The sequence below is a fragment of the Syngnathoides biaculeatus genome, chromosome 18, assembly GCF_019802595.1.
Source record: "Syngnathoides biaculeatus isolate LvHL_M chromosome 18, ASM1980259v1, whole genome shotgun sequence".
NCBI classification, from domain to species: Eukaryota; Metazoa; Chordata; class Actinopteri; order Syngnathiformes; family Syngnathidae; genus Syngnathoides; species Syngnathoides biaculeatus.
Window position 1 is genome coordinate 1,027,064 of NC_084657.1, and position 11,586 is coordinate 1,038,649.

The following is an 11,586-nucleotide window of genomic DNA, read 5'->3' on the forward strand; positions in this document are numbered from 1 at the left end:
GCGCCGCATTCAGGTGTGACGACGGTGCTCACCATGACGACCATTAACACCCACCTTCGGGAGACTCTCCCGAAGATCCCCTACGTGAAAGCCATCGATGTCTACCTCATGGGCTGTTTTGTGTTTGTGTTCCTGGCCCTGCTGGAATACGCCTTTGTCAATTATGTATTCTTTGGCCGGGGCCCGGCACAACAGAAGAAAATCAATGAGAGGCTGAATAAAGTCAACAATGAGCGCACACGATATGAAGAGAAGCGCCTAAGGGAACAGGTTTGCGTCTTCATTTGCTGCCTCTCTCTTATATTCCACTTCACTCCATCGCTCCGAATACCGTATTGAAGGTAGCCGTTTTGGTCAGAATACGCAACACGGCGCAGTGTTTACCGCCGCAGGCGGTTCACCAACCATCCTCCCATCGCTTTTGTATTGAGCCCTTTTTTTTTTATGGGGCGTAGCGCTATAAACATCCTCAAATATGATCATTCACTGCTAGCTTGTAGTTTACGAAATTACAGCGCGGCGCAGCGAGCGAGACCTGACCTGCCTGCCCGTTGACCGGCTTTTAGCTAGGACGCTCAGACTGAATGACGCCTCCTGTTTGTGCGTGTAAGATACTAGTAAGCCTAATAAGCCTTTTGTGTCTTGAATGCATTGTGTGATCAAATGAAGATGTGCTTATTTGCCAGTATTTGACAATCATTTTAACGTTCTCTTCATTTTTCTTTCACATTGCAAGGACTCCATTTCCGTGCCGTTTCAAACCAACACCTTCAGGTCATTTACACAGCGAAGAAATCTCTATCTCGAGGAACAAAGAAAAGTTGGGGTACATGTATTTGGAAATCATATAAGCTGCAGGCCATCCCTCACTGTGATTCACTTGCTTCAAGTTGTTTCACCGCCAAAACTGGTTCCAAAACAGCTGGCCCGGCCCCTTTTCCGATGCAGTGCGTCTTTTTGAAAACGACTTCTGAGATTCGATGGGACCCAAAAGGGTCCCCGATTCAGGAATGGGCTTTTCTTGGCGTTGCAGCTCGGGCACCGATTGATTTGCTCACGCGCTGTTCCGCTAATAGGTGCCGCGCAAAGCCCAAGTCGAGATGCTAACCGTCTTTTAAGATAAGCTTGATGTGCGCATTCGGGGTCAGGGTTGACCTCTATAACCTCTCGACATACTAACGTCTTCATCTAGACGATCCCAGCTGTTTTGGAACCGGGCTTTGCACCTCGCTCGTGTACTGTTACGTCCTCAAAGCAAAAGCTGTTTTTTTGGCATGCCAAAGTAACGTACCATAAGGCCTCTGGATTTTGCTTGCGTTTGGCAATCCCGCGAGAGACGTCTGCGGGCTTTAGCGACGTGTAACCGTTGCGCCGTTTTGTGGCAGCAGCCCACCCTGACGCCGCTCTCTCTCGGCGTGTGTGGCAGGTGGACGCGTACGGCAACATTCTCCTCACCACGCTGGAGATGAACAATGAGGTGATGCCTTCTGACGTGGGAAGCAGCGTCAGTGACTCTCGGAATTCAGTCATGTCCTTCGACAGCACCGGGGTCCAGTTCAGGAAGCCCGCGGCTCCCCGAGACGGCTTCGGCCACCGCTCGCTGGATCGCGGCGCCGTGCGCGGCCGGGCCAACTGCCGACTACGGCGGCGCTCGTCCAAGCTCAAGTTGAAAATCCCAAACCTGTCGGATGTGAGCACCATTGACAAGTGGTCCCGGGTCATATTCCCGATCACTTTTGGATTTTTCAACCTAATCTACTGGTTGTACTACGTGAATTGACGTGCATCCCGCTAGGAATCATGGGCCATATTTTGAGAGCACATTGAATTGGCTTTGATACAGTTCCAAAATATGTATACACATACAGGTTGAACATATGTATATGCATATTTCTACACAGTATATTATATTTATATATACACACACACACGTGAAACCTGAAAGACTTTTCTGCTGTACAAAGTATTAATAAGATGACTTGAATGTTTAAAAAAAAAAATGAAAATGTCAGAAGAATTTCAAGGCTTTTGACTTCCTTTTTCCTCTTAAAACAAACAAATGAACAAAGACCAGATCCCCGCCCGCAGGGATTTTTGGAACTACAGACTGCATGATATTTTTGCTACCAAAAAAAAAAAAAGAAGAAGAAGAAGAAGAAGCAAAAGTCTCTTGTGGGAGAGAAGACGCCCACTTTGACTTTTTATTGATTCTGCTTGTAATCAGAAATCCTCTCCTGCAGCTCATGAAATGGGGTGGTGGTCGGTCAGGCATCAGCTGAGCGAGGTCAACAGACCCCCCCCCGCACCCTCACCTTCTCCCCTTCATGTCGCCCATGGATACAAAGTGCACGGAAATCTCCCAGTTCCACCATGTACAGCAACCTTGTTTGGAATATTGCTTCTTTTGTTTATTTATTTCTTTTCTTTGTATTTGACATTTAATTTCAGGTGGCAGTGTTCCGTTGATCAGACAGCGATCGTGCGATTCGAGTGCGTCAACTTCAGATTCAATTTTCAGGTGACGGACGGGTAGGCGGCCGAGTGTACTTTTCGTTATGGATCAAAACAAGTGCTGACTGTTGTAGATATGACTTTGTCTTGAAAAATACTGTGATTTTAAAGTATCGCGAAATGTTCTAAAGCTAGGGCATTACAAGATCAAAGTTTCGCATTGCTCTTTTTTTTTTTTTTTTAATGAAAAAAAAAAAAAAAGAACATTGTGTACATTTTACCATGAAGTATTCTCATGAAAGTATATTTGTACTGTTTATTTCCTCTTGTCGATTGAGTTCTATGGTCTTTGGATGCAGGTTTCATGTGTTTGCGAAAAGGGAATTGCGGGTGGGGGGTGGGGGGTTGTCGCTTTTGTGCTTGGTTGGAACCAATCCACACTAAATGTGTTACACTCATGTCTGTTGGAACAATCGACTCATCAAGCCACAGTTTGTTACGTAGTGTTCATGGTTTGTTTGTTGAGGTTCTCTTCAGTATTGGTCAGGTTTTTCATCAGTGTAAGTGGAATGCAGTAGACTGGCGGAATGGCTTCAAACATTTTGAAGCCAAACATTACAAACTCACGAGTATAACACTCGCCTCAAGCTAAAGAACATAGTTACTTGCATCAAAGTGAAATGACGGCCAAAAGTAGGCCCGCGTTGTTTTGTTGTACTCTGCAATGCAAATTGTAGCCTCTGAAAGTTATTTCTGACTGCAAAATCTAAACTGTTAATTTTGCCTGTTTTGTTACCCCCCCCCCCCCCAAAAAAAAAAAAAAAAAAAAAAAACTTGAACAAAATTCCAGAAATGGATTAAGTACAAGGTGTAGACTGCGTCCAGGCAGTAAGAGGATACTTCTACAACACAGCTTCTCTTTTAACTTGAAGGGCTCGATTTTCATATTTGGCGTAGCAAAGCTGGAGCGCAAAAACTGGTGTAGCCTGATTTCCATGGAGCCGCTGCGCATGTATGCATTCTGTGCCAAACCGGGAGTGTCGGCTGAGATTGGGCCTGCCCTTGGAGAGGTGCTTGGCAGATTGAGAATTTCCCATTAGAAAGTCCGCGTTTCGATGGACGCTCACGGAAAGCTGTTCCGCCCGTTGTCTCGGTACAAGTTTAGAATTTGATCGGTAGAATATCTCGGGTCAGCACCGAGCTATCGCACACACATTTAAAGGGGAATGAAATGAGATGCTTCGATTGGACAGGATGAAATTCCACCGTCCCAGTTTGAAATGTGCTGGCGGTACGGAGGTACGCAAATTTGCCAAATCCGGGTCTGGCCCGCCTCCTCGAGAAAGCGCCGAATTTGAGCAGCCACGAAAATAGAGCCGAAAGTCTCCCGCTTTAAACTCAACGTGGGTGGATTTGACATATTGAATATTGACATTGGAATATCTGAAATGCAGCCCCACGTTAACTAGTGATCCATAACTGGTCAAGTAAACATTTGTTGTTGTTTTTTTTCCAAGCATATTTCAAATGTGCAGCGTCCAGGTCGCAAGATTATCACTGATGTCTTGGAAAAATGTGAGCTACGGATTGTGAAGGAATACGTCAGTCACCTCATGCTACACTTTTCATTTTGGTCATTTCCCAACAAAGGCAATGTGATGGATGTCGGCCAACAGTTGGTCATCGCCAGAACAGTATTTGTGTTTTCTATTTGAAAGCCAACTCAATTCGTCAACTGTATCACTCGTACATGAACAAAAGCAGTCCTCGCACGCGTCACATCATGTTGGCATGTCGCGGCCTTCTGGGCGTGGACTGGACACATTCGTCCCCAAAGCTGCGAGGATCTAATGTTTGACGATTTACCGAGTACATGTGTTTCTACAAGGGAAAGCTGACGTTCATTTAACATGTTCAAAGTGTGGAGAAGGGGTGTGTGTGTGTGTGTTCTGGGTTCAATGTGAATTTTTCTTGCCTCTAGTGTATATGTGTAATTACATGTGAATTGTACTGTAAATATGATATCTTTCACTTAATAGTTCTTAATGCATGAAGAAAAACATGGCAGTTCGCAAATACCAAGTCGCCTCACCGCTAATGGCATGGACAGCTTCTCTAGCATTGGGCATTGGCGTACTTCTGCAAACAAAACCAAGAATTACACAAATGTATCAGAATGAGGACAAGTGTTGACAAAATAATGAAGAATTCAACAAGTCCTCTGACAGTGATGGAGTTTGTGGAGAGTGCGGAGGTGCGCATGCCTCCAGCCCAAGTGCAAAGCTAACGTTGACTCATGCTTTGGCTCACTGTCAGCAAATGGGACGGCGTGGCCTCGAATGAACATTTCTGGTCGTGCTTTGCCCTCGTCACCACATCGGTACCAACAGGACATTTTTCGTGCGGCGTGTACCTCAAGCGTCAGCCAATCCCTAATTCGCCTCTCTTCATTGATCCTTACCTCTTCATTGATCCTTAAACATGTGTCCAGTCTATACAGTGTATGTTTAACGAAAGGGCATTACGGCCAAGACGGCTCGCAGAAGCTAGAGGAGCGGGATATGCCTTAAGAAGGCGAGTGGGATGTTCTTTCCCGTTCCTCAAAAAGACAAAGCCGTCTTGTGCCCTCGGGCGTCGTACGTGGCCAAGTCCTAGCGCAGCTGCTCCCTTACCGACAATAGACCTTAATGTGTGCGGAAGAAAATATGTCCGGCTACAGTGATGTACAGGGTAGTTCTGCTTAATTGGAGAAATGGATTTTCCAAACACTGACACAATCGACAAAACGGGCCAGAAGAAAAGTGGCAACGGCCAACGTCGCTTCTTTTTTTTTTGTTTGTTTTTTTTGTTTTTGGGTTTTTTTGGAATCAGGTTAACATGAAGTATGGCTACTGTACTTGCTAAGAACACACGCAACATGCAAAAGAGGTCATCTCAGGAAAGTACATTCCACTGCTCGTATTAATGAAAGCTCCAATAAGTTTGAACTTGACAAGATCCTGGACGGTCCTCATCCTAACGTGGCGAAGGAGCTTCTCCTTGTAATATTGCAAGTCTTAAAAGATGAGGACTTTCTTCCCGCGCGTTTCAACCTTTTTCTCAAACACACGCAATTATTCTCCAAACATTACAGCTTTATTCTTAGAGCGTTTAGCCCAAGCAATTCTTTATTTAAAGTCGAGCAAAATGTGCAAAAGTACAAGTACGTTCTAAACAAAGACTCGCAGTCATGAACTTAAAATAGGGATACCAAAAGTATTTGATCAATAGAGAGCAGCCTTTAAAATGAGCCTGAATTCAAATGAAGAGGGAAAATTGGATCCACCAAAGGCCACAACCTGGCTGACATGCGCACGTCTCACTGTTGGAAGAACTTGCGTTGGTGCGTTCATTATTTTGTGTACACCAGGGTTCAGTTTTGCATGAGCGGACCTCCAGAAGCTTTCTGTTCTTACCCGTGTCCGATTTTGCCGGACTCGGGCATCGTATGATTCATCGCCACAGCACGTTCCAGTGTTTACATGCTCAACTTGCACTTGTTTTTCCAGCCAGCTCACTTCAATCTTGTTAAATGAGCCTTAATTCCGTCGTTAAAAAACAAAACAACATCGAAATAAGACAAAATGTCAACATGTTGGGATTTATGGCAATCGCAAAGCAAAAGTACTCCCGCGTGTGACGTGGAAGAGGATGCGCCACCAGCGCGATTGGACACTGACACTGAGTGGCTGTTCCCCATTTGTTCCCCTTTGCTTATTATGGTTTGTTGATGAGCGCCACTTGGCAATGCTGGCCAGAAGCTTCCCACGTAGACGTCATTGTGCCGCCCCCAACCCCCAATTAACCGCTCGAACGCTGTTGTCGGCACAAATTGGCAAAACGGGCACACGCAAAAAGCGGCCCCTTCATTTTCGGCCACTTTCAATTGGAAAATGTTTTGCTTCACTCCTGTGTTATCGATGATTTTTTTTTTTTTTTTTTTTTTTTGTCGTATTTGTTATGGATCGGTATTCTTGTTGTTGTTTAGTCACCAGAAGGGAAATGTGATTCATGGGATGTAACTGGCACGGAAAGAAAAACAATGCATTTTTGGGTTCGTTTTTGTTCCGATTGGAGCTCTTTTCTTCAGTTGTTTAATCGAGTGTTTGATTTCGTTTGGAGTATCGTACCCATGGAAATCATCATTTTTGTGGTATGATATTGTATTGTTTATTTACTTTGTCAGTGCAAATTAACGGTATGGTGTCAATCAGCTTTTTTAGGTGTTTGAACAAAATGTGTGGTTTTTTTTTTTCGTTTTGTTTTTTACAAATACAAGATGTTCAAGTATGTGGTATAAAAAAGGGTTATCATTCAAACTGACTTTTTACAAATAAAGGCTTATACAGTTTAAAAACAAACAAAAAAAAAGCTGTCTTTTCATTTGCCCTTTGAGGACTAATAAATCATCACTACTGTCCATTTGAATTTGCCTGAAGTCTCTCTTGCAATATTAGTCCCCAAAAGGTAAATAGTTGATGATGCTGCCTAAAAAGAGGAGAACAGCAAGTATCCTAATATCACTCTTTGGAATTTTTGTCCGTCTACTCACCGTACAAGTCATATTTCTGACAATTAAGATCGTATCGTAAGAAAATGAGAAGAAAAACACTTGAATTCCATGATAAAAGTTGAGACCTGACGTCCTTTCTATCCATCTGCCCTGAATAAAGATCCAAAAGAACAACCGCTGACAAGTGTAATGTTTGCACAATTGCGATCCCGTGGAATTGTTGTCAAACAAAACAACGGTAAAAGTGATCGACTTACTTTGCAGCAGGTGGGACAGCAGTTTTTTCTCGAGTATTGGATGGGGGCACACCAACTCGTTTTGTCAAAAAGGCGACGCACTGTGGCTCCTGTTCATTGTTTACCCTGCGACGGAGGACAAGACGCCGGATGTGCTTGCACGCTTCCCGCCAACTGGAGTGTTTCTGCGCTGAAGAAGGACAGACCATCCTCGAAAGCAAGCAAGAGTTCTCTTAGAGCAGAGGAGAAGTCACGTGGGAGTGAGACTCCCAAATTTTGTGTTGCTCACGCCAAACACTGAATTGCAGGCGGAAGCGGCTCATTGATTTCACAGATTGATTGTTGAGCCGCTTTGGAAGCTCGTGTGCACTGAATAAAAGACAACATACTTAGCCCCCCCCCCCCCCCCCATACTTTCAAGTTGACATTACATTGCCACAACTGTATAACTTTCAATAAAAACAGAGAGTACCGCATCAAACATGCTTTCTGTTGACGTCTAATTTCGGTGTATTATTCCACGTCCAGATGTAGACAAGCAGGTCGGTGACAAGCTGACAAGCGCCATCATCGCAGCCCTTCCCGCCCCCACATTGGAGACCTTGAAAGGGCTCCGAGGTGCAAATGCGAGTGACGACACACGTCTTGCCTCCGGCCCGACGTCCTCGGCGTTGAGACTTGTCTGCGTGCCGCGACACGACCCCGACCTTGAAGAGGAAGTCAAACTCGGATAAGTGCACACACAATCTTTTTGCCCACACTGGTAAAAGCAGAACTTTAGAGTCATGAACATGACGCTTTGTTTCATAAAGTCGTGAAAATGAAGGATTTTAGAGCCATCCTCTGCTTTGACTGTCACGGGAACCGGGCTGCGGCCTGGTGTCAACGCTGCGTGCAAGCGCATACAAATGACTCGCAGCACCGAGGATTTCCGCAAAGCAAAGAGAAACTCCAGCTTGAGGCGACACTCGCGATTTGACTTCCGCTGACGCTAGCGTTTGAACAAAAGAAGCCGTACAAGCGCAGTCATCCACGCTTCGAGACACGCTCTGCCTCGACAGAAGACGCTTTAACGTCATTCGGATGCTCCGACGTCAACCCTTGCTCAAGAGCGGTATTTCCCAACCTTTCGCATATTTTACGAGCAAGCAACCTAATTGAAATCTCGGAGAGTAAGCCGCCAAACAAAAATGTCACAAAGTATGAGTGGAATGATGATCTTGAACGGAGACACCACGGAAGATGGATAAATCCTAATTTGCAAAAACACCAAAACGCATTTCTAACGGGTTTTGGGTTTTGGTCGCCACATTTTCTTCCACCTATCTCTCGCTGTTGCTTTCAAGAATTAAGGAAAACATTTGAAGGACTGGGTACACTGGACTGGTTCCCAACCAATCGCAGAGATTACGTTTTGATCTGAAAAATAGAAATCTAAAACATCCGCCTAACGGGCCACAACAGACGCCTCGGACAAATATGACACGGTTCCCCCATTCCTCCCCTTTTCTGCTTTATGTCGTTTCTTTTTTCAAGACACTGATGTTTTAATATCAATTATGCATATGCCAAGAAAAGGCCAGCACCAGCACAGTTGGGCGGGGAAACGAGCGTCGTCTTTGTTGTCTTCGTTTCTCCCGTAACTCCCATTTCGTCATTGAACAAAAAATAGCCGTCGAAATTCTCCAGGCAAACGTGCTGTTGATGAATGAGTCGCCGACGCCTTTTCTGCAGTCCTTCATAGCAGTGCGCCTGCCGCTACGTCGTAAATGCATATCTTGAAAAAATACTGCCATTAGCTCAGAAACTCCCAAATGTCAAACAGTTGATGGGCGCCCGTAATTACCGTCCTTGAGCTTTGGCCAATGAAAGTCTGCACGTACTAGCGAGACTAATTGAAGGTCAGAGGTCGAATATTGATTGCGAGGACAACACCAGACCTTAATACCCGGACGTTTGATATCACCAATATGCGAGCAGGTTATAGAATGCCGCTGTCATGAAGTTGGCCGTTTTTTTTTTTTTTTTGGTTGTTTTGTTTTCAATGATAACGTTGTGAAAGCGAAAAAAAAAAAAATAATAATAATAATATCAGAAAGATGTGAAAGCGCAACAGCCACACCGGTAGACTATTTATTTTCCATCTTTCTGTCCAAATGTGGATGACATCACTTTAACAACCATCTGTGACACAGACGCCTTTTTATTTGAAGTAGTCACCTAAAGATAGAGTGAAGAAAATCCAGGATATTGAGCCTCTAAAAGGAAAGTTCTGCCAAAATACGTCATGGTTTTGGTGCGCTGCTCTGCAGAACCTTCTCGGGTCACGTTGCGAGTCTTCCTCCGGACGCGAGGTGGTTTCAGTGCTGGGGTTGAACTCATTGATTTCTTTTAATTTACTCTGAGCGGCCTGCGCTCGGCACCTGGACAGTTGATTACGCCGCTAAGTGAGTTCACCGTCGGAGGACCAAGGCTGTAGAATTCATTTCTGCCGTGCCCTTTTTACCATCGAGGTAATGGAAGAAGGTCCCATGTCGTATATCTAGTAGCTCAAGTGCGGCGTGCAGGAATTTGATTGATTGCTCCAAACAATTCTTTGACTGAATGATAAAGAAAAGCAAGTGTGCTGCCACTGAATTTGCCCGTGGTTCCGTCTCTGTTTGCACAGGAAGGCTTTTTGGCAAGCGGAGCGTATACCGCCGCTCAGGAGACGGACGCGGAGCCACTCAAGCGGCGCCGCGAAATGTGCCTTCCATTTCCGTGTTCAATTGTCAGCACTCCATATAACAACATCAAATATTGAAAGGATGCATTAACATGGGGCCAGGAATTGAGGGCTGTTCCTGTGGAGCAAAAAACAAAAAGGCTTACTGAGTAGGATTCGGCTTCGTTTACGATGCCTCGTCGCGTACGTTTTCCGTATTGATTGACGACTGGCTGAACCGAGACACTAAATGTGACCGATTTGAATAATATTGAAAGGATGCATTAACATTGGGGCCAGGAATTGAGGGCTGTTCCTGTGGAGCAAAAAACAAAAAGGCTTACTGAGTAGGATTCGGCTTCGTTTACGATGCCTCGTCGCGTACGTTTTCTGTATTGATTGACGACTGGCTGAACCGAGACACTAAATGTGACCGATTTGAATAATATTGAAACAGTTGCTGTGTGGACCTTTCAAAAGGTCATTCAAGCATTCAAATTGGTTTTCATTCATCTGGGTACATTTCAATATCCTCAACTCATTACACGAGATGAAACTGTTGCTGAAGTACCTTTTAATAGCTTGGAATTTTCATGGGGGGAAAAGAAAGCACGTTGAGACAAGCTTTGACTTTTGGCCATTCCGAGAAAAAACTGGCCAACTGATTTCCTTTCCTTGACTTGGCTCTCAAAATAATGCCTGATTTAGTCAATAAGCAGTTTGAAACGCGAGCACAAATCAAGCTCTTTCAGTAAAAGCATCCACCGCGTCAAGCGAGCCCTGCTTCTTCTCCCGGCTCGGCCCGGTTGCGTTGCCATGGAGTTGTGCTCGGAGGAGATGCTAAGCAAAGGTGTACACTGAGTGGATCTCGTCCACGCCATCTGACCATCACAAGATCACTTCATCAAATCCTCCACCACCATGACATGACACCATAGTTGAAAAACACAAAAGTCAGTATGCATAGTGTACCGAAATATCCAATTGTTACGTGTCAGAGTTTGTGGCCTTACTGGCTCACGTTGCTGCGATTATGCCTGCGACTTTGCATTCATCAATTAGGTACAGCTCAATACATTAGTAATATGCTGGAAAAAAATCTGGTTCTTTCATTACTGGTAGATTCGTTTAACACTTGGGGAAATACTTTTCAGAGGGCAAATTGCTGCCTAATTTCACCCGATCGGCGGTGCGCGTGTAACCCTGTCTCAACGGACTCCCCCCATCGATGAAGTTGCTTTCGGTGCAAAATGTGCATTCGTTGAGCCGTAGCGTTAAAAGTCGAGCTCCCGGAGGCGTGTCTCTGTTGCACCACATGCCGACTGTCCTGTGCTATCGAAATGAGCAGTGCTTGGCCGTTGTGTGCCACAGAGTTCAGACAAACACTGTCAAGGTCCATTTTCTTTGACTGCTTTTGGATGACGTTGCGTTTAGTTTTTTTCCTGGGTCCCAAGTTTGTCTCGGCTGCCGCTTTGGTTGTCATCTCTGCCTGTTCTTGTCTAGCTGGTGTCAACCAATCAGCTCCCTCCAGCCACTGGCGGCTCCTCCAGGTGTGCCTCGTTGTCTCATTCATTTCTTTGTCTTTGCTGCGGGTTGGGCTTCCCTTGTCACTTTTCATGGACGTATTATATATTGACGTCACC

The 11,586-nt window shown here is 45.1% G+C and overlaps 1 protein-coding gene across 10 annotated transcripts in view; it reads left to right on the plus strand.

The window, feature by feature from the left end:
- gabrb4 (gamma-aminobutyric acid type A receptor subunit beta4) overlaps nucleotides 1-2,017 on the plus strand; it is a 62,660-nt gene extending 60,643 nt beyond the window's left edge. For 8 of the 10 annotated variants that reach the window (XM_061803254.1, XM_061803252.1, XM_061803253.1 and 5 more), the window contains 3 exons: nucleotides 14-270; nucleotides 737-826; nucleotides 1,427-2,017. In XM_061803254.1, the coding sequence (XP_061659238.1) occupies nucleotides 14-270; nucleotides 737-826; nucleotides 1,427-1,780 (701 nt within the window). In that variant the 3' untranslated portion in view covers nucleotides 1,781-2,017. The remainder of the gene's footprint in view (nucleotides 1-13; nucleotides 271-736; nucleotides 827-1,426) is intronic. The other 2 variants (XM_061803249.1, XM_061803251.1) reach the window with 1 other exon arrangement.
- Nucleotides 2,018-11,586: the final 9,569 nt, after the last annotated feature.